The following is a 22,798-nucleotide window of genomic DNA, read 5'->3' on the forward strand; positions in this document are numbered from 1 at the left end:
TGTGCATTTCTAGTGCTTTTCACATCTGAATGATTCAAGTTCTTTTGAAGTGAAATCCTTTGCAATATATGTAACTGCGATTACAATTTGAGATGAAGCGGAATATTTATCCGCTTCATCTCAAATATTTATCAAATAATTGGAGGTCAGCAGCTAAAATAAAATTCCAGGAAATAAAATCAGTGTTGTCATAATTTCACATACCAGATACATCAGATAATGTATGAAGATCAATATACAAGAATAATATATTCAAAAGTAAATTACAGTAAATGGTAGGTAGAAGTCAACAGTACTAAGACAGTATCTAGAGAGACAAAACATTGATATTTACTGTTGCTACGTTTTTATCAGAATGGGAATAGTTGCAGAAAATGCAACTAAAATACAGTGAAAGTGAGGGACTAAAGGAAAAAAGGGAAGGAGGTTTCAGAATCAAAGACGGGTGATTTAAATAATAGTGGCGAGATTTCACTGTAATGGTGCAAATGTCATTTTGGAGAAGGATTGAATGGTAAAAATCTGAAATAAAAATACTGATTGAAATTTTGAACTGTTTAAGTTGAAGGCTGCAATGCGTCTTACTCAGTAGGTGAGTACTGTGTCAGATTACACCTTTGACCCTGTTGACTTTACTAGGTCTCCTTGGTGTCATGAATGTATAAATGCTACTATGTAATTGAAGGCAGCTATTCCTCTGCCATTCAGCTTTGATGCCCTAATTTGGGACAATGTTGTGACCAAGCGGTGCTGGCAGTGCCCAAGCACTGTGCTTAATGGCACTATTGATTTTGAGTAGCTATGAGTAGCTCGCTTGTTCACTGCATAAGTGTGAAGTTCCAATATCTTAAAAGCAAAAAAGTCTTCCAATTTCTGATTAAAGGTATCACAGCTCAAAAATTTGGAAGCTGTACTTGAGAAATGGAATTTGTGGGACATGAGCAAATCAGCTTTAATGTGCAAGGTTGCAAGGTCCCAGTTCAACCCTTGGTCTTTGGTACATTTACACAGCTCATCAGGAACAGAAAATTATGTTTATAAAAACTGAAAAGCAAATTTGTAATATATTGATTAGGTTTCTTATCTGTACATAAAGCTATTATACAAGAGAAAATGAGCAACGAAAAATTTGTTATGGAGTTAGAAGCATTGAATCCAAACAAGTGTTTAAGCCAATATATTTCACTGCTTGGTATATCCTCATCAGTGGGTTTTATTCAGTTGAATTTTCTATCATAATTACTTCAATAAACATCTAGCTTAATTAGGTCAGCATTTTTCTAAATCAGGATAAAATGAGGTGAGAATAAACAATTGTAATTATTGCTGGTGTTATGCCCAGCATATTAAATTTAGTCTGACTTCCATGAGTTCTAGTTCCACTCTGACCTTTTAAGGACAGTTGAGTGAAGTGTAACCCTATTTATCTTACATATGGCTCAGATTTTTCAGCAGTTAATGGACCTGTGTAGTTTGTAAATTAACTATTTAGAAGCTTTAAGCAATCACTTTTTTTAACGTCATTGTCGAAGACAGTAGATTGGTGCTACTTTAAGTCTGAATCAAAACTATTAGCATCACAATGGTATCTTCCAGATTGTCAAGTAGAAATTAAAACAGTTGATTTATGTAAGGCTAGCATTTATCACTTGGACCAGAATTTGAAGTCACTATTTTATGCAAATATTATTTGCAACTTGTCTGAGTGTCATTCTTTTTTTAAACTTTTGTGAATTGCAGTGGGTGGTCCTCAAGAAGGTGCCATCCATCATTAAGGATCTTCTCCATCCAAAACATGCCCTATTCTTTTCGGGACGGAGGCACAAGAGCTTGAACACCCAATTAAGAATAGATTCCTCCCTTCTGTTATTAGATTTTTCAACCGTCCATGAACACTACCTCATTATTACTTTTTTGTGCTATTGATTTAATTTGTAATTTATATTCATTTTTATGTTTTGCACTGTATTGCTGCTGCAAAACAACTAACTTCACATTATAGAAAACAGTGATAATAAATCTGAAGCAAGTGTTTTTCTCTTTACCAGTTTTCAAAAGGATATTTGAGCTGAAATGTTAATTCTATTTTTCCTTCTACAGATGCTGCCCAAGCTGAGCATTTCTGGCATTTATTTAGGCTATAATTTTTTAGTTTTCAAATGCAGAAAATCCACTGGGCTTACCATGTGTTTCTGTTCCATAGCCATGGTCATCATTGCTCAGAAACTGGAACTCATTAGCTGTTACTCATCCAGGTTACATGGCCTTCTTAACTTATGATGAGGTAAAAGCAAGACTCCAAAAGTTCATCCACAAACCTGGGAGGTAAGGAAATTAAGAGTTAAGTTATTGAGAATAAAGAATGGCTCCAGAGCTGGAATGGGGCAGATTTATCTTGTAATTGCATTGTGTTTTGGATAATTTATCCTTCCTGTACCACAGAGGTCGTAAGGCTGTTAAAAGTTTAAAAATATTTCATTTTTAATGTACTTCATATGCTCTGATGGGGGGACAGCAAAACTATTTTATATGTGCATGGCAAATTTGTTATGTAGAGCTTGTTGAAATTGCTCAGATACCACAGGAATTCCACGTTCCCATCTACTGCAGTGCTAATTTTGACGGCATCAAACAGGAACTCTGGAAATTTGATTGAAAAAGGCTGTTAAGGATCTTCTGGCAAATGGGAGGCTTTTCAAAAGAAGTAGGGCAAGTTCAGGACTAGTTTGTTTCTGTTAGAGTGAAGGGCAGTTTGGCAGGATGAGGGAACCTTGGTTGATAATGGATATTGAGAGTGGTTAGGAAAGAGGAGGCTTATGCCAGGTTTATGCTGCTGGGATCTGATGAGTTCCTTGAGTATAAGGGTTCAAGGAGTGCATTTATGGAAATCAGGAGGGCAAAAAGCCGCCATGAGATATCCCTGGAAGAAAAGATAAACGGGAATCGTAGAAGATTCTATAAGTAGGTCTACTTAAGAATCTGTATGGTAATCTATACAATCTCACCTGGTTCCCTCAATACCACCTCCTTAGCCAAGAAAGCACAATAGCATCTTCAATTCCTGAGATTTCTCCTCCCCCCCCCCCACCCCCCCTCCATTCTAAACAATTTTTACAGGAGCACCATTGAGTGTCCTGACCAGCTGCATAACCATCTGGTACGGGAATTGCAGGGCATCTGACCGCAAGACCCTATAAAAGATTGTGAGGACTGCTGAGAGAATCATTGGGGTCTGCCTTCCAACCTTCCGAGATATTTATCAGGGGTGCTCGCTGTGTGCATGGAGCCCTTAGCATTGTCACTGGTCCCTCCCATTCACCCAACAATCTTTTTGACCCCTACTGTAGCAATAGGGCAAGGACTGTTAGGATGGGAAACAGCTTTTCCCTCCAGGCTGTGAGATTACTAAACTCCCTACCACTACCCAGGTCTTATCATGTATGAAGCGCCAGTAGAGTATATTGTTTACTTTTTAACTTGTATCGTAAATGCACCCTATTATTTGTTAATTTATTTGTGATAATACTAATTTACTTGTTCTGTGTTGTGCACCTTGGTCCAGAGGAACGTTTTCATTTAGTGGTATACATGTGTACAGTTGAATGACAATAAGCTTGAACTTGAGTTGAAACCAGAGGAAATGGGTGATCTCTTCAACTCCTTTCCATTACTTACTGTGGAGAAGGGCATTAGTGAGTTCAGGGAGGGAACAGTGATATTCTGGAGCACATCACATTCTGGAGGAAATGGTGTTTGAGGTCTTGAAGGCGAATAAATCCCTTGGGCCTGACCAGTTTATCCTAGAATGTCATGGGAAGCAAAGGAGGAGGTTGCTGGGGCTTTGACCGATTAAATTTGTATCTTTGTTAGCCTCAAGTGAGATACTAGGAGACTAGAGGACAGCTTATGTTTTGCTGTTAATTAAGAAAGGCAGCAGGGATAAGCCAGAGAATTAAAGGCCATTGAACCTGGCAGTAGTGTTGGGAAAGTTATAACAAGGGACTCTGAGAATCAAGATTTATTTGCATTTGAAAAGGATAGGAATGATTAAGGATAGCATGACTTTTCACTTAGGAAATTCTGTCTCATAAATTTGGTTGAGTTTTTTTTTTGAAGAAGTGACCAAGTAAATTAACTAGAACAGGGTGGTAGAAGTTGTCCACATAGACAACATTGAACTGATTCCACAACCAATGGACTCATTTTCATGAGTTCTATATCATGTTCTTGATATTTATTGCTTAATTATTTATTAATATTTTGTTTTTGTATTTGCAGTTTGTTGTCTTTTGTATATTGGTTGTTTGTCCACCTTTGTAATGTGTGGTTTTTCATTGAATTTATTGTGTTCTTTATACTTACTGGGAATGTCCTAAGGAAAATGAATCTCAGGGTAGTATATGGTGACATATGTTTACCTTGATAATTTACTTTGAATTTTGAATTAATATCTGCTAATAATTAAGGTCAGCATCATCCAGGGCAAACAGCTTCTTGATGTGCACCTCATCCACCACTATAAACATTCATCCCATTACAGCCTCAAAATAGTTGTTTACACCCTCAATATGGTCATAGTGTGTAGTGTCTATAAAGTGCACTGTGATTACTCACCCAAGCTATTTTTATAGCACCCCCCTCCCCAAGACTGCTTCTCTTCTACTCAAAGCCATTTTATCATCCATATTTCCCAATTCTCATGTAAGGTGTTTTGAAACATTATCCATTTTCCCCCTCTATATTTGAACTGAGTGTTTCCACATCTGTTGTTTTTGCTTGAGTTAATGTGGCTTCATTCAAGCTATTGTGTGCTCTGTATATTTTTTTCCTTTCAGCTACATATTTCGATTGAGCTGCACCAGGCTTGGCCAGTGGGCAATTGGCTATGTCACTGCAGATGGTAACATTCTCCAAACCATCCCTCATAACAAGCCCCTCTTTCAGGCGCTCATCGATGGATTCCGTGAGGGCTTGTAAGTTTATAGATCACCTTGCCATTACTAAATAACTCAGTTATCTGTACAGAACTAACTGCTTCACTTAAGGTTGTACTTTTAACCTTTATTTAAAATTGGAGGACTTCAAGACAGCTTTCAACCTGAATGTTTTTCACCTTCAACTGAAATTCAGTTTGTGCTACTCGAAATATTGTGATACTATCTTTATATATGATGACACTTAGTTAATAAAATTTAAATATCCATTCCCCATTCTGGCTTCCCTCTTACCTCTTCTCTTTTTCTCGCATGCCCCTCTCCTCTCCTTTCTCCCATGGTCCACTCACCTCTCTTATCAGATTCCTTCTTCAACCCTTTACCTCCTAACTTCTCACTTCATCCCTCCACCTTCACTCATCCACCCACTTTCCTCCTCACCTGGCCTCACCTATCATCTACCAGTTTGTACTCCTTCACCTCTCCCCACCTTCTTATTCTGTCTTCTTTTCCCAACCTGATGAAGGGTCTGGGCCTGAAATGTTGATTGTTTATTCCTCTTCCTAGATGCTGCCTTACCTGCTGTGTTCCTCCAGCATTTGTATCTAGTGTATTGCTCTAGATTTCCAGCACCTGCAGAATCTATTGTTTTACGTATCTCAATCACTTTTGGATATGAACCTCGATGATACTTATCATCTTTAATGCTTTTTTTTAAAAAAAAGTCCATCAAATTTGAGAGAAGGCAGCAAATGGAAGTTCTAGTATTCTTGGAGTACGGTATATTCCATGAAAATGTATAATCATTGTTTACCTTTGCAATACTCAAAGGATTAGCTAATATTACATTGCTCAAATTTTCAAAAGACACAAGTTATGTTTTTATTTGAACAATTAAACGAAGAAATTCTTTTAATTTGTATCGAACATTTTGTTCCTCCCTCCAGAATACTTTAAGGTGGTATGCAATTAAGTGCTTTATCATTCTCATAGGAAATTATTAGCATGTCCAGTATAGATTCATTATCATACAGACATACCATTTGTAGTTTTGTCATAATTTTATTTCTGTAGTTTGATTCTCCTTCCATTGGTTGACAATGCATGTGATAATTGCTGCAATTGTAATTATAAAAATTGCAATTAAAAGTAGATTGGATTGTTGTCAACTATACCTTTCAGGGTAATTATTTTCAGCCATTTCAGTTGAGGATCCTTGTAAGGGGAATAATTTGAACAATCCTATAGTTCCTTCTCATCCTAATGGAAAACTAAAAATTCAGCTTTTATTGCAGAAGTAATCATCTAAAAAGGTAAGAACAAAACATGCATAATACAGATTTCTTGGCACAATTGTTGTGAAGAGTGGAATCCCTGCTTTCAGATGGTGAGAAGTCTGAATGTAGTTTCCACAGATGTTTAAAGACATACATCTCTTGGGATCACCATATCTCACTTTGAAACTTGTGGTAAAGTATAGCTTCTGAGATTTCAATTATTGCCCAGTCTGAAGTTACAGGAAGCTTAAATAAGCTTTTGGGGAAAAAAGCAAATCTAAAATTCAAGGATCTCTTATTGAAATCAAATTATTAAGACACTTCAGACATTCATTATTGATGATTGTTTATAATTTGGAGTGTTTTCCTGTTATTGTTGCACTGAATCCACCATGGTTTGAATTCTCTACGGTGCTGTTCCTATTATTCAAGTTTGTATACATTAATAAACTTAATAGTAGAGTTTTTACAAGTCTCAAAAATTGAGAAGCTAATTCACATATAAACCTCGTCTTTTCTGCATGTAATCGTTGCTTGTGCTGCTTTCATAAAATAGCTTTATACACTTGGAACAATCCTATTCATTTCTCTGAACCCTTCGTCATATTTCAAAATACTAATAGAAGTAGGGTATGCTAATACATAGTCCCTCACCTTCCAATTAATATTTATGATGTGCTGAAATAATGGCTTAAACTACAATAAAATTTAAATCTTACTTTTCATTCAGTCTTCCAATTTGACATGACCCATTAAAAGAGCAATTATACTAGAATGAAGAAGTGGAGATTCCCCAGAATCGGGGAGTACCATACTAGTAATTCAGAAATACATGTAGAAGATATTTTTCACAGTATTGAGAGAAAATATTTCACCTGCTTGTTCGAATTCGTTATTTTTCTTAGTTACCTGTTTCCTGATGGGCGTAGTCAGAATCCAGATCTGACTGGTTTGTGTGAGCCAACACCACATGATCATATCAAAGTAACACAGGTATGGTGTGGAGTCTATTTACTGCTCTCTGGGAAGTTCAGTGTTGCTTTAGACTTTTTTAAATTTTGCTGTCTCATGTTGTCCATTCTCTGGTTCACGTTTAAGCAAAATGAGTTTAAAAGTACAATTTTATCTGTTTTCCTTGATGCTCTAGGCAAATTAATAGTTCAAATCTCTGCATTTCTGTGACTAATTCCAAATACAATGGATTCTGGTTAATTGGGACACGTTGGGACCAGTTCATGTTGGCCCAGTTAAGCGGCTGCCCCAATTAATCTGGTCTCATGGAAATAGTCAAAAAGGTATCCAGAACCTCATACAAGTGCTCCCTAAACAATCTCCATGCTTCTGTGCATTTCCCTGAGAAAACCTCCCAATTTACACTCCCAAGTTGCTGCCTAACACCATCGTAATTAGCCCTCCTATCCTTGTCCGTGGCTGTGCTATAGGTCAGGGAATTGTTTCATTTTACTTGTGTTTACTCTGTATCTTTTAAAATGTATATTAGGTACTTCTAAGATGCTCTTCTGTAATCCATAACATGATGAAAAGGAACCCATTTTGCTGCCCCATCTTTGTGTTTCACAGCAGGCCATATCATAGGGATTCTGTGCACTATCCTTTCCATACTGCGAAATTGCAACAGTGTGCACATTTGATGTCATCTTGTGGGTTATATAGTTAATTCATAGTTCAGTCCTATATCCTTTATCTTTTGTGATTGCACATGAAATACCATTAGCACTTTTATAGCTTTGGTACCATAAATACATATCAAGTAAATTTGTATGTGCAAAATACTCTGCTTTCCCACAGGATTTGCTGTACTTCCAAGTACTGTTATCTTTTTAATCTAAAACGTATTTGTATTCCATTTGCCAATATTTCGTTCTTGCCTGTTGCTATCAATATTCCTTTGCCACTTTAGCCATGGCTTAATTTGTAGCAAGCATTCTGTATCCAGGAATATGAAATCAACTCCCTCAGCAGTGGATTAAACATATGCTCAGTGGCCACTTTATTTGGTATTTCTTTTACCTAATAAACTGGTCACTGAGTGTTTGTCACTTGGGTCACATTTCTTCCCCATTCTGATGTTTGGTCTGAAGAGCAACTGAACCCTTTAACCATGTCTGCATGCTTTTATGCATTGAGTTGCTGCTACAGGATTGGCTGATTAATGAGCCAATCATCATGAATGTACAACTCTACCTAATAATGTCACCACTGAGTGTATATCATGGCTAGTATTTCTGTGTAATACTGAGGGAATACTGCACCCTTAGAGGTGTAGTCTTTTGTCTGTGATGTTAAGCCAAAACTGTATCTGCTTATTAAGTAATCTGTTTCCATTGAATGTTTTGAAGAAGAATGCTAAAACTATTCCTGGTAATTGGATAAATTTTAATTAATTAAACTATCTTAAAATACATATTGTATATTAACATTTTCCACATGATTTCATCAATTGTACTTCAAATTGGCTGTAAGTTGCTTTGTGATGTCCTGTGGTCAACATGAGCACTGTTTTTTTAAAAAAAAAATGTATTTTCCTTTTCTAAATTGTTGAATATGCTTCACATCATATGTGAATTTCAAATTCCAGTTCCGCTTTCAAAAGCATTAATGTACATGCTGAGTGTGAGTCAAATAGTACGGAGCTAAGCATGTTGGATACCGCTACCCTCTTTCACCCACTCTCAAACACTTAATTGAGAGCTGCCTCTAAAATATAATATTGCTTAATGTAATACTTAATATAATATAATGATTTGATATTGGTGAACGTAAATTGTCGCTTAATTTTGAGGGATAGATGTTTATACATTACTTGAACTTCACTACTTTGAATTACAAGATAGTATGCTTCATATTTGGCATTTTCATGCACTAAAAAGGCAAAAGAAAATATTTTTGAAAGCAAAGTATGATAATATTGCCAAGCTTGGAGATAGGTGATTCTGAAATACTGAGTTGGCTCAGTTGCCTGGTTGGTGAAGAAACTGCTGTTTAGATCCAAATTCAGTCTGATGATTATTATTATAGGCTGGCTGGTGGTGCAGTGGCATCAGCGCCAAACTCCGGAGCGAAGGCTCCTGAGTTCGAATCCAAGTCAGGCCACCTCCCGAGCACGCTTTCCATCCGTGCCAGGTTGAGTGTCGAGCTAGCCACTCGGCCTCGTTTTTAAAAAGAAAAGTCAAGTCAGGAACGTTCATATCATGACCCAGTTAATCCGAAAGGAGACCAATCCTGATAGCACGTGCCAGACAAGAATGGCTGACTGTCTGGTGTGACATGCTAAAAAAAAATTATTATTAACCTTCATTCCCAAACACTGAATCGGATAAAATAAGCAGATTTTCCATGTCTAATTGGTGTTCACCAGCCCTCTGGGAAATGTGTGATAATTGGCAATTAATAATGTTTCCTCAATTATTGCTTAACCTCAGTAAACAGCCTTGGATGTGAAGAACAGATGCTTGCAAAAAAGGTATCAGGGTGGTTGATATTTCTAGAACTTCATCAAAAGTGAATGAGTGTTTTAAAGGCAGGAGGAAGAGTAAACAATGGAATAATTGTAGTACTGATTTTCGACACCAGTTTTCTTTTCTTGTTTTCTCCTCTGCAGGAGCAATATGAACTTTACTGTGAGATGGGCTCCACATTTCAGCTCTGCAAGATCTGTGCAGAAAATGACAAGGATGTGAAAATTGAACCCTGTGGTCACCTAATGTGCACTTCTTGTCTTACAGCCTGGCAGGTAGGGAATGTTTTATAGCAAGCTCTTCTTGAAGGTGTTCTGTTGTCTTACTGTGCAGGCAGGTTTTAATACAGACAGGATGTGTATTGTAAATCTCAGTGAAAATTCATTTGTCATCAACAAATCGTGAGTTATAAGCATTTGGAAAATCATAAGGACTTAAAGTTTTTCAGTTAAAAATCCTCTATCCTAAACATTCATTTCCTCCAGCAGAAGCTGGCTGTAATGTACACCATCTGCAAAACCCACCATTGCAACTAAGCATAGAAATTTATCTCTGTGAAAAATGGACAGCATTGGATCAGCTGTGATTTATATTCAGATAGTATTTAATTTTACTGATTGCTCTTCATGTAAGAAGGGCTGAAATCTTTCAAGTCTACATTATACCACTCTCCAAAATGCATTTCTATGCCACATTCTTTTAAATGTATTTCTTTTTCTAATTGGTATAGAGTGAATATAAGAAATTAAGGTAGTTTAGCAAATTTTTTGTTATATGTTAAACCACGGTAAACCAGGACCAGACGTGCCTTTCACGAAACTACAGTGAGTGTTTGATAGTAAAAACAGCATGTTATAAATAATCTTTGGAATAACAAGAGTGAGATCTGTGCAAGAGCAGGAACCATTGAAAAGAGCAAGTCTCGTGTGAGTTTCACTTTGTAGTGGGGGCAAGATCTGGGCGAGAATGGGAAATATTGAAAAGCTGAGTCGTCGTGTGAATTTCACTTGGGCCTATAAGAAGTGAGGTTTAAGTAGAGTGGCCTTTGTTGGAGTAGGTGGAGTTAGAGTGAGGAACTGAGGTTTTGGCTCTAAAGGCTTCCATAAGAAGAGGTGAAGCCAAGGTCTCAGAGCACCTGTTGTGTGAGTAGGCCAGTGTTGAGTCTGAGGCTTTGGCTCAAGAGACTTTTGCCAGAAGGCACTGGTCAGTAGCAGGTAAGAACAGGAAAGTTTTTTTTTCATAATTTTTAAGCTTTTAAATGGATACCAAATTACATTTAATTAAATAGAGTAGGAGTGCAAGATCAGGTGATGTGTCGCAGCTGCACAAGATGGGAGCTGGTGGAACCCTATTATGGTTGCTGATGACCAAATCTGCAGTAAGTGTTGTTCGTGGAACAAAGGCTCAGATTTTATCACCATGGTATATGAGTTTCAAACACGGTGATGCATCAGAGAGGGGCAGATTTACCTGGACATTGTGTTTCAGGAGGCAATCACACCCGTTAAATTAACAACTTCAATTTTGATCTATAGCCAGGGACAAGAGAATGTGACTGCTAGTGAGACAGGTGGAGGGCATCCAAAAGATAGTGCCAGAAGAGCTCAGCACTTGAGCTTGCCCAGCAGGTCTGTACTGGCATATGTTGTGAAATTTGTTGTTTTGGGCAGTAGCACATTGCAATACATAATAATTTTAAAAACTATTAATTACAATAAGAAATGTATTTTAAAACAAGTAGTGCAAAAAGAGCAAAAAAAAATTATGGTAACGTACATGGATTCATTGTCCATTCAGAAATTTGATGGCAGGAGGGAAGAAGCTGTTCCTAAAGCATTGAGTTTGAGTCTTCAGGCTCTTGTATATCCTCAATGGTAACAATGAGAAGAGGGCATGTCCTGGGTGATGGGGGTCCTTAATGATGCCACCTTTTTGAGGCATTGCATTTTGGAGATGGCCTCGATGCTGGGGAAGCTGGTGCTTATGATGGAGCTGGCTGAGTCTACAACCTCCGGCAAGTTTTTCCGATCCTGTGCAGTGGCCCCTCCATATTAGATGGTAATGCAACTATTTAAGTGCTCTCCATGCTACATCTGTAGAAATTTGCAAGCATCTTTGGTGTCACACCAATGCTCCTGAAACTCCTGATGGAATTTAGCTGCTGGCGTGCCTTCTTCGTAATTGCATCATTATGTTGGTCCCAAGATGGATGTTTAGAAATGTTGACACCCAACAACCTGAAACTGCTCACCCTTTCCATTGCAGATCCCTCAATGAGGGCTGGTGTGTTTCCCATGGCTTCCCCTTCCTGAAATCCACAATCAATTATTTGTTCTTACAGATGTTAAATGCTAGGTTGTTGTTACAAGTTCACTCAACCAGATGATCTATCTCACTCCTGTATGCCTCCTTGTCACCATCTGAAATTCTCACAACAATAGTTGTGTCATCGACAAATTTATAGATGATGTTTAAGCTGTGCCTAGCCATACAGTCGTGGGTGTAGAGAGAGTAGAGCAGTAGGCTAAGCACACATTCTCATTGTGTCAGTGTTGATTGTCAGAGCAGAGGAGTTGTTATTTCCGATCTGCACTGACTGGTCTCCTGATGAAGTCAAGGATCCAGTTGCAGAAGGAGGTACAGAACCCAGGTTTTGGAGCTTGTTGATTAGTACTGAAGGTACGGTGGTGTTGAATGTTGAGCTATAATCAATGACCAGCAGCCTGATATAGGTATTGCTATTAACCAGTTGGTCCAAGGCCAAGTGGAGAGCAAGTGAGATTGCATGTTGTAGAACTATTGTGGAGATTGGCAAATTGCAGTGAGTTCAAGCCCTTGCTTTGGCAGGATTTGATTCTAGCCATGGCCAACCTCTCAAAACCCTTATCACAAGCGTGAGTGCAACTGGGTTATAGTTGTAGAGGTAGCTCACCCTGCTTTTGGGCACTAGTATGATTGTTGCCTTTTTGAAACAGGTGGGAACTTCTGACTGCAGCAGTGAGAGATTTAAGATGTCCTTAAACACTCCCCCTAGTTGGTTGCAGAGGTACACCAGAGCCTGACGCCTTGCGAGGGTTCACCCTCTCGTAAGATGTTCTGACGTCAGACTCCAAGACAGAGATCACAGGGGCACCAGATGCTGCAGGGATTCTCTCAGGTGTAGTTTTATTCTCCCTTTCAAAGAATGCATAAAAGGCATGGAGCTCATCTGGCAGTGAAACATCAGTCATTCATGATGTTAGGTATAGTCAGGGGAATGGTCTCAGTTTTCTACTGCAAGGATCGAGAGTCCTCAAGGCTGTGTTGCCTACCTGGTGCCCAGGTTTGAGACATCTCATTGACCTGCAGAGGAATTTGGAGTGGGAGGGGAAAGATCCCGTTTCCATGGTCCATATGGGTAAGAATGATGTAGGAAGAACAAAAATAAAGGGCTCTTGTGAGGGAATTTGAGCAGGTAGGGACTAAATTAAAATGCAGAACCAAAAAAGATGATCTCTGGATTGTTAACTGAGTCATGTGCAAATTGGCATTGGGTTAATACAATCAGAGAGCTCAATGTGTGGGTCAAAGATTGGGGGTGGGAGAAGTGGGTTTGAATTTGTGGGACATTGGCACCAGTATTAGGAAAGAAGGGAACTATTCCAGTGGGGCAGGCTCCATCTGAACCATGCTGGTAACTTGGGCTGTGGATAGGGCTTTAAACTAAATAACAGGGGGGTATGGGTTCAATAGCTTAGAAAAGAATGGATAAAGTAAAAGAGAAGGGAATTGAACTTCAGGCATCATGGAGACAATTGAAAAGAAGGGTAGTCAATACAGGACTGAAGGACTGATGCATGCATTATACGAAATAAGGTGGATGATCTTGTAACATATTTAGAAATTGGCAGATATGATGTTGTGGGCATCACTGAGTCATGGTTGAAGAAAGATCACAACTGGGAGTTTAACATCCAATGATGCACATTGTATCAAAAGGACAAGCAGGTGGGTCAGGTGGCCTTGTTGGTTCAAAAAAAATTAAATCAAATCCTTAGAAGTGACATAGGATCAGAAGATGCAGCATCTTTGAGTAAAGTCAAGGAACTGCAAGGGTAAAAAGACCTTGATGGAACTTGTATACTGGCCTCCGAACAGTAACCAGGATTTGGGGTACAAATTACAACATGAGATAGAAAAGGCATGTAAAAAGGGCAATGTTACAGTGGTTATGGGGAACTTCAATATGCAGGTAGACTGGAAAGATCAGGTTGGCACTGGATCCCAAAGAGAGTGAATTTGTAGAATGCCTACGAGATGTTTTTTTTTCAGAGCAGCCTGTGGTTGAGTCCACTAGGGAAAAGGCAATTCTAAATTGTGTGTTGTGTAATGAACCAGATTTATTTAGGGAGCTTATGACAAAGGAACCCTGGAGGCAGTGATCATAATATAATAAAATTCACCCTGCAGTTTGAGGAGGAGAAAGTAAAGTTGGATGTATTGGTATTGTAGTTGAGTAAAGGTAACTACAGAGGCATGAGAGAAGAGCTGGCCAAGCAGCAATGGCTGGAGTTCTGGGAGTAATTTGGTTGATGAAGGATTGGTTCATCCCAAAGAAGAAAAACATTCTAAAGGGAGGATGAGGCTGTCAGAAGTCAAAGGCAGCATAAAAGTAGCTGAGGGCACACAATATAGCAAAATTAGTGGGAAGCTAGATATCTAAAGTGATGAGGAGAGCGAAGATGAAATATAAAGGTAAGCTAACCAATAATAGAAGAGGTTTTCAGCTCTATAAAGAGTAAAAAAAAAAAAAAAAGAGGCAAGTGTGGACATTGAACCGCGGGAAAATGGTGCTGGAGAGGTAGTAATGGGGAACAAAGGAAAGGTGGACAATCGGAATAAGTGTTTTGCATTTGTCTTCACTATGGAAAACAAGAGTAGCCTGCCAGAAATTTGAGTGTGTCAGCAGAAGTGAGTGTAGTTGTTATTACTAAGGGGAAGGTACTTGGGGAGCTGAAGCATCTGAAGGCAAATAAGTCACCTGGACTAGATGGACTACACCTCAGGGTTTTGAAAGAGGTAGCTAAAGAGATTGTGGAGGCATTAATAATGGTCTTTCAAAAATCACTTGATTCTGGAATGGTTCTGGAGAACTGGAAGATCTAAAATGACGATCCAGCCTTTAGGAAGGAATTGACACAAAATGCAGGAAATTATAGTCCAGTGAGCCTGACTTGAGTGGTTGGCAGGATAGTCCATTATTAAGGATGAGGTTTTGGGGTACTTGGAGGCACATAATAAAATAGGTCAGTAACTTGGGATGGTGCTCTGCTAATGTAAAGAGCAAGCAATTATAGAGTGATGCAACATCACAGTAAGAATTGCAGGTTTTGGTGGTTTCTGTGCTGTCATAGATTAATTTTCTTTATCAAGAATATCTGGCTTTGTTTTTGCCTACTTAAGGTTCAATTTGTCCTGCAACTCAGCATCTGTTAAATTTGTGTTTTTTTTTTAGGTTAGTACTGCATCAGGAAACCCTTCTGGCAGATGTTTAACTAGATTTTAGATCAGGGAATGTCTAACCCCTAGAATGACCAGAATCATATTTCTCAATTTTTAGTTAAGATGGAGCTGAGCTCCAGTCTGTGTCGAAATGGTGGTTCAGACTTAGTTGTTTTTTTTAAGTTATTGGGAATAGTTTTGGGGACAGAGGAGAGGTTATAGGTCAGATTAGGGTATAGGGACAGGGGTGTAGGAGTTAGAGGTCAAGCCTCTACTCCGAACTCTGTGTTGGAAGTCCAGCGATGTGGATGGGTGATGAATGCCACCTGCAGATCAGGCCTCCGCTCTGTGTTCCAAGTCCAGTGACATGAACAGGGCACACAGGATATCTGCAGTATGGGCCTCCGCTCTGTGCTCAAAGGGGTATTATTTAAGGAAACCATGTGGACTTTGGCCTATTTTACCATGTGCCTCCAAGTACCCTGAAACCTCATCCTTAACAGTCGACTCCAGCATCTTCCCGACCACTGAGATCAGGTTAACTGACCTATAATTTCCTTTCTTCTGCCCCCCTCCCTTCTTGAAGAGTGGAGTGACCTTTGCAATTTTCCAGTCCACCAGAACCATGTCAGGATTTAGTGATTCTTGAAAGGTCTTTAATGCCTCCACAATCTCTTCAGCCACCTCTTTCAAAACCCTGAGGTGTAGTCCATCTGGTCTAGATGACTTGTATCTTCAGACCTTTCAACTTCCCAAGCAACTTCTCCCTAGTAATAGCAACTGCACTCACTTCTGCCCCTGACACTCGAACTTCCGGCATACTGCTAGTGTCTTCCATGGTGAAGACTGACACTGAAGACTTGCTCAGTTCATCTGCCATTCCCTTGTCCCCCATTATTATCTCTCAAGCATCATTTTCCAGTAGTCCAAGATCTACTTGCCTCTCTTTTATTTTTTTATATATCTGAAGAAATGTTTGGTATCCTCTTTGATATTATTGGTTAACTTTTTTATTTGTTTATGGAATGTGGGTGTCGCCAGCTAAGACAGCATTTATTGCCCATCCCTAGTTGCCCTTGAGAAGGTGGTGATGAGCTGCCTTCTTGAACCACTGCAGTCCCTGAGGTGCACCCATTGTGCTGTTAGGGAATTCCATGGTTTTGACCCAGCAACAATGAAGGAACAGCGATATGTTTTCAAGTCAGGATGGTGAGTGACTTGGAGGGGGATTTCCAAGTGGTGGTGTTCCCAGCTATCTGCTGTTCTTGTCCTTCTAGATGGTAGTTATCGTGGGTCTGGAAGGTGCTGCCTTAGGAACTTTGGTGTGTTTTTGCAGTGTATCTTGTAAATAGTACACACTGCTGCAATGATTTGTCGATGGTGGAGGGATTGGATGCTTGTGGAAGGGGTACCAATCAAGTGAGCTGCCTTGTACTGGAAGGTGTCAAGCTTCTTGAGTGTTGGTGGACCTGCAGTCATCCAGGCAAGTGGCGAGTATTCCATTAAACCCCTGTCCTGAGCCTTGTAGATGTTGGACAGGCTTTGAGGAGTCAGGTGAGTTACATGCTACAGGATTCCTAGCCTGTGACCTGCTTGGTTAGCCACAGTGGGTTATATGGCTAGACCAGTTCAGTTTCCTAGCTTACCTTCATATTTCATCTTTTTGTTCCTTAAGGCTTTTCTAAATGCTTCTTAATCCTCTAACTTCCCACTAATTATTGCTCTATTGTATGCCCTCTCTTTGCCTTTTATGTTGGCTTTGGCTTGTCAGCCACAGTTGTCATCTTTCTCTTAGAATACTACTACTTCTTTGTGATGTATATATCCTGCACCTTCGGAATTGCTCCCAGAACAGCCATTACTGTTCTATCATCATCCCTGCTAGTGTCTCCTTCCAATCAACTTTGGCCAGCTCCTCTCTCATCCCTCTGTAATTCCCTTTACTCTACTGTAATACTGAAACATCTGACTTTAGCTTCTCCCTCTCAAATTGCTGGGTGAATTCTATCATATTAACATCACTGTCTCCTTAGGGTTCTTTTACCTTAAGCGCTCTAATCAAATCCGGTTCATCGCATAACACCCAATCCAGATTAACTGATCCCTTAGTGGGCTCAACCACAAACTGCTGTAAAAAGCCACATCCTGGCTACTGTTTGGAGGCCTGTACCCAACTCCCAACAGGGTCTTTTTACCCTTGCAGGTACTTAACTCTATCCACAAAGATTATACACCTTCCTATCCTATGTCACCTCTTTCTAGAAGAGATTTGATTTTATCCCCCTCTGCCTACCTGCCTGTCCTTTTGATACAATGTGTATCCTTGGATGTTAAGCTCCCAAAAATATTTCAGCCACAACTCAGTGATGCCCACAACATCATATCTACCAATCCCTAACTGCGCTACAAAGTAATCTGCTTTATTCTGTATACTGTGTGCATTCAAATATAACACCTTCAGTCCTGTATTAGTCACCCTTTCCGATTTTGTCCCACATTATACTGCAACTCAACTCACTGACTGCAATTTTGCCCTATCTGCCTGTCCTCCTTGACTGTCTCACTACACACTGCCTTTGCTTGTATACCAACTGCCCCATTCTCAGCCCTATCACTCAATTTCCATTTCCCCTGCCAAATTAGTTTAAACCCTCCCCAACAGTTCGAGCAAACCTGCTTGCAAGGATATTGGTCCCCCTTGGGTTCAGGTGTAATCTGTCCCTTGTGTTCTGGTTATACCTTCCCCAGAAGAGGTTCCAATGATCTAGAAATCTGTAACTCTGCCCCCTGCACCAATTTCTCAGCTAGACATTCATCTGCCAAATCATCCTGTTCTTACCCTCACTAGTGTGTGGCACAGGCAGCAATCCAGAGAATACTACCCTGGAGGTCCTGCTGTTCAGTTTTCCACCTAGCTTCCTAAACTTTCTTCAGGGCCTCCTCCCTTTTCCATTATGTCCACAGAATCTCATGTCTACTCTTCTAAATATGGAGTCCCCTTCACTACTGTAGTCCTTTTCTCCACACCCCCCCCCCCGCTTCTGAGCCACAGTACCAGAGACCCAGTCGTAGCAGCTCCCCCATGTTGGTTGTTAACAGAAGTGATGCATATGAGAAATCTAAATCAAAGTATGAATCTGAAATTGATGACTGCAGAATAAAGCCGCAAGTAAACAAATCAAATCTCACTGTCCACATTTATTGGAACGTTTTTTAAAATGTCTGTCCTATGGTTTGAAATTTTTAATGATAAATCATAGCACACCATCTCATAGAAGAAGCTTGAGATCAAATAAGGATTTTTTTAATGGGGAAAAAAATCTGTAAGGTCGTTCTCCCCATGACTCTGTTTCCTCCCACAGTGCAAAGATGTACAGGTTAGTGGGTTGATTGGTCACAGGGACGTAATTGGATGGTGTGGTTTTGTTGGGCAGGATGGGCCTGCTTCTGTGCTTGTATCTTTTTTTTTAAAAGACGCTTAATATCGGGTTTATGTATAAGAGTTACTGGAGGCCAAGTTGCATAATTCCACTGGGCACTAGCTGTTCTGATTTCCATACAGTTTCTAGATATGAGTTGTATGAAATTATAGATTTGTAAAACTTGTATCCGCAGAAAAGATACATTAGCAATTAAATGCCAGTAGAAATAAACTTGTTTCTCATGTCATGAATCAAGGATGTTACGTATTTAAAGTAGTTTGGATGTGTTTACCTCTTTGGTGTATTTGCTCATATTCTATTTGTAACACATTTCTGTTGCATAGTCATATCTATTATTTTTGTATTAATACTTTGGGTATAGCTCCATGATACTGCCTCAGTGCCTTTGCACTGGTTGTCCCTTCACAGTCGACAACAGCTGATTAAATTCCATGTTCTCTATTTAGGAATCTGAAGGTCAAGGATGTCCATTTTGTCGTTGTGAGATAAAAGGCACTGAACCAATTGTTGTGGACCCTTTTGACCCGAAAGATGGGCCAGGTCAAACCCGGCTGGGAATGGAAGCAATGTTATCTCCAAATTTTGAGGATGAAGATGATGACCGTAGTGATGAATTGTTTATGATGAACAAGCTGGCAAATACAAAGGTAACTTAAAGACTAGGATGTGATTATTTTTTTTAAAAAGCATTCCATTCCAGGACCAATAGTGGATTGAAGATTTATTGGTCAAGGGCCAGTGTACACATAAGTTACTGGTCCCCACTTCAGAAAGAGTATAGTCTATATATTGGCTATGATTTTCAATTACATGTGCTTTAATGGGCTTTTATATTGAAATGAAAGTTAGTGTTACCAATTTGTAGAAATCTAACTGCAAGTAGCAATAGGAATCCGGAACTGCAATGCTACAAGGTGAGGTATGCTTAAACAAGCGTAGTGGATTAGTAAAAATTGATGGCTTGTATGCAATGTCCTCTCTGCTCCTGAACTGTTAGAAATACTGAGGAAAATCTTTTCGTAAATTTGAATTTTATTATTGTGCCATCGAGTGTCACAAGTTGAAAGTTATATAAATTGAACAATAATTATGCTTCAAACATAATGTTCCCCAGACCCCACAAAGAAGTAATTTTATTTGGATGTCTTTGTGTTTCTCTGGATCATGTTCTTTCTGAAGTAGATGCTTCGTTATCTTAAATATGCATTCAAATTATAAAGTACTATTTTTCTATTAGTTTGCTATGGAACACAGCAATCTGGATATAGAATTCATGCAGAATTCAGCAACCATCTATAACAATCAGCTGCAGTGACCTTTGCTAATCTGAGAAGACAAAATAATAATCTTAATACAAAAGATTTGTTGTAAACTCCTTCCAGATTACTTATTGCCAGACAAAGTAAATAAACTTCAGCATCCATCCCAGCCTAATGACCCCAGAATTGAGCTCTGTATTGCACTCATTTGGACACATTGGTCAGGCCGTATTCTCAGTCCGACGCCAAGGACACTATTGGAAGTTCTGTCATTGGAGAAGAAATAGTGAGGCATCTGGAAAGAAATGGATCCATCATGCAGATGCAGGATGGATTCAGCAAAGGCAGGTCCTGTTTGACAAACTTACTGATGTTCTTTGAGGATATAACGAATGCAATGGATACAGGGGAACAGATGGACATTATTTACTTGGATTTCCAGAAGGCGTTTGATAAGGTGCCACATAAAAGGCTTATCCATAAGATAAAGGATGCATAAAGTTGGGGGTGATGTATTAGCATGGATAGAGGATTGGTTAACCAATAGAAAGCAGAGAGTTGGGATACATGGGTGTTTCAATCAGTGGTGAGCGGTGTGCCACAGGGGTTAGCGCTGGGCCCCGCAACTGTTCACGATGTACATTAATGATCTGGAAGAGGGGACCGAGTGTAGTGTATCTAAGTTTGTTGATGACATTAAATTGAGTGGAAAAGTAAATTGTGCAGAGGACACGGAGAGTTGGCAGAGAGATATAGATAAGTGAGTGGGCAAGGGTCTGTTGGGAGTACAATGTTGGTAAATTCAAGGTCATCCACTTTGGAAGGAAAAATGAAAGAGCAGATTATTATTTAAATGGTGAAAGATTGCAGCATACTGCTGTGCAGAGGGACTTGGAAGTGTTTGTGCATGAATCACAAAAGGTTGGTTTGCAGGTACAACAGGCTATCAAGAAGGCAAATGGAATGTTGGCCTTCATTGCTGGAGGGATTGAATTTAAGAGCAGGGAGGTTACGCTGCAACTGTACAGGGTACTGGAGATGTCGCATCTGGAGTACTGTGTGTAGTTCTGGTCTCCTTACTTGAGGAAGGATATACTGGCTTTGGAGGCGGTGCAGAGGAGGTTCGCCAGGTTGATTCCAGAGATAAGGGGATTAGACTGAGGAGAGATTGAGTCGCCTGGGACAGTACTTGCTGACATTCAGAAGAATGAGAGGAGATCTTATAGAAACATATAAAATTATGAAAGGGATAGGGAAAATAGAGGCAGGAAAGTTGTTTCCACTGGTTCATGAGACTAGAACTAGGGGACATAGACTCAAGATTTGGGGGAAGTAAGTTTAGGACGAAGATGAGGAGGAGCTGCTTTTCCAAAAGAGTGGTAAATCTGTGGAATTCTCTGCCCAATGAAGCAGTGGAGGCTACCCCAGTAAATATATTTAAGACAAGATTGGATGGATTTTTGCATAGTCGGAGAATTAAGGGTTATGGGGAAAAGGCATGGAGGTGGGGATGAGTCCATAGTCAGATCAGCCATGATCTTATTGAATGGTGGAGCAAGCTTGACGGGCCAGATGGCCTACTCCTGCTCCTGTGTCTTATGTGCTTATGAATGTTATTAAAACCACCTTGAAAAACAGAATGTCATCTTGAATGTCTGGAAATCCCTGGCCCAAAACCTTGCAGAATGGAGTAGTTGTTTTTGGGATGGCACTGCGAATCGTGAGTTTGTGAATTGGGTGCACGGAGCCTAGCCTAAGTGATGGGAGTGGACCACATCACAAACTATCCACCCATTGATCTTGTCAGCCACCACCCAGCCCAACTGTGTGTCCTACATTGTCCTTGTTTGTCATTTCCATACCTACGGAGTTAAAGAAGAGAGTCACCCTTGATCCAGAGCAACTGCCTGAGTACTAAATTTAAGAAACTGACATTGAAGATTTGGTGGCGATTTTAACAGGTCTTTATACTTGGATCTATGTGGTGGTGATATATTAGTTTAATTTGCTCTGCTAGTTGGGACTGTGAGAGAATTCTAGCTTTGTTCTCTGGAATGCATACTTTTAATGTTTAATCTTTCACTTTCATTGCTTTACACTGCTTTTAAAAACACACACGCAAAAGAGTGGTGCTTCAAATATGGGAGTTTTCTTCTGCTTAATGATTCAACTAATTAGTTCACCTTAGACACTCTGCTACATTACAGCCCAGTGCACAGGAATTGTCCTTGGTACCCTTTCAATACTTTAACCCTCAGCATCTGTTGTTTAGCATTATTAAAGCAAATTTTCTGTTTTTTTTTTACTATTTGTGAAATACTGCTGTGGTCAAGTTGCTTGTTTTCTATTTTGCAATGGCAATTAAAGTATAAATACAAATGTATAACCTCAGATGTAAATTTGACATATTAATAACTTCTAAAGAAATGCAGCAGCTTTTTATAATATAATTGAGCAGGTGGACATTCTATCTTGATCCCAGTGATGCTATTTATGTCCAGGAAGATGTGGTACAAACATTTCATAATCCCATTACCACCACCTACTGTACAGGATGAGTGATTGCTGACTGGTGATGTAATCTTCTGATTGAATGAGTTGGGGGGGCGCACAGTGAGAGATGAAATATTTGGGAAGCTGCAATTAATAGCTTATTTTCTGCTTATCCAAATAGTGAAAATTTCATGTATGCTTCCAAGTTATATACATAATTCAAAAGAAAGTACAGAACTTTGACAATGCAAACAATTGGTGTAATTTATGCTGCAGGATTAAGATTTTTGTTCTCTAAATTTTATGAAGTCAAGGTAAAACAAAACATATATATTTCTACATATTTTAAGGTAATTTGCAGGCAGAATGTGTGCCAAGTTAACTATTGATGTGAGGTGTGGATTTGTACTTTGAACATTTTGTCTTCAAACT

At 39.4% G+C, this 22,798-nt stretch overlaps 1 protein-coding gene across 1 annotated transcript in view; it reads left to right on the forward strand.

The window, feature by feature from the left end:
* Positions 1-22,798, forward strand: part of cbl (Cbl proto-oncogene, E3 ubiquitin protein ligase) — a 144,800-nt gene that overhangs the window by 102,667 nt on the left and 19,335 nt on the right. The window contains exons 5-9 of the mRNA XM_072238167.1: positions 2,204-2,325; positions 4,836-4,973; positions 7,117-7,204; positions 9,834-9,965; positions 19,061-19,261. Of these exons, the coding sequence (XP_072094268.1) occupies positions 2,204-2,325; positions 4,836-4,973; positions 7,117-7,204; positions 9,834-9,965; positions 19,061-19,261 (681 nt within the window). The remainder of the gene's footprint in view (positions 1-2,203; positions 2,326-4,835; positions 4,974-7,116; positions 7,205-9,833; positions 9,966-19,060; positions 19,262-22,798) is intronic.

This window comes from Mobula birostris, chromosome 20 (assembly GCF_030028105.1).
Source record: "Mobula birostris isolate sMobBir1 chromosome 20, sMobBir1.hap1, whole genome shotgun sequence".
In the NCBI taxonomy this organism is placed as follows: Eukaryota; Metazoa; Chordata; class Chondrichthyes; order Myliobatiformes; family Myliobatidae; genus Mobula; species Mobula birostris.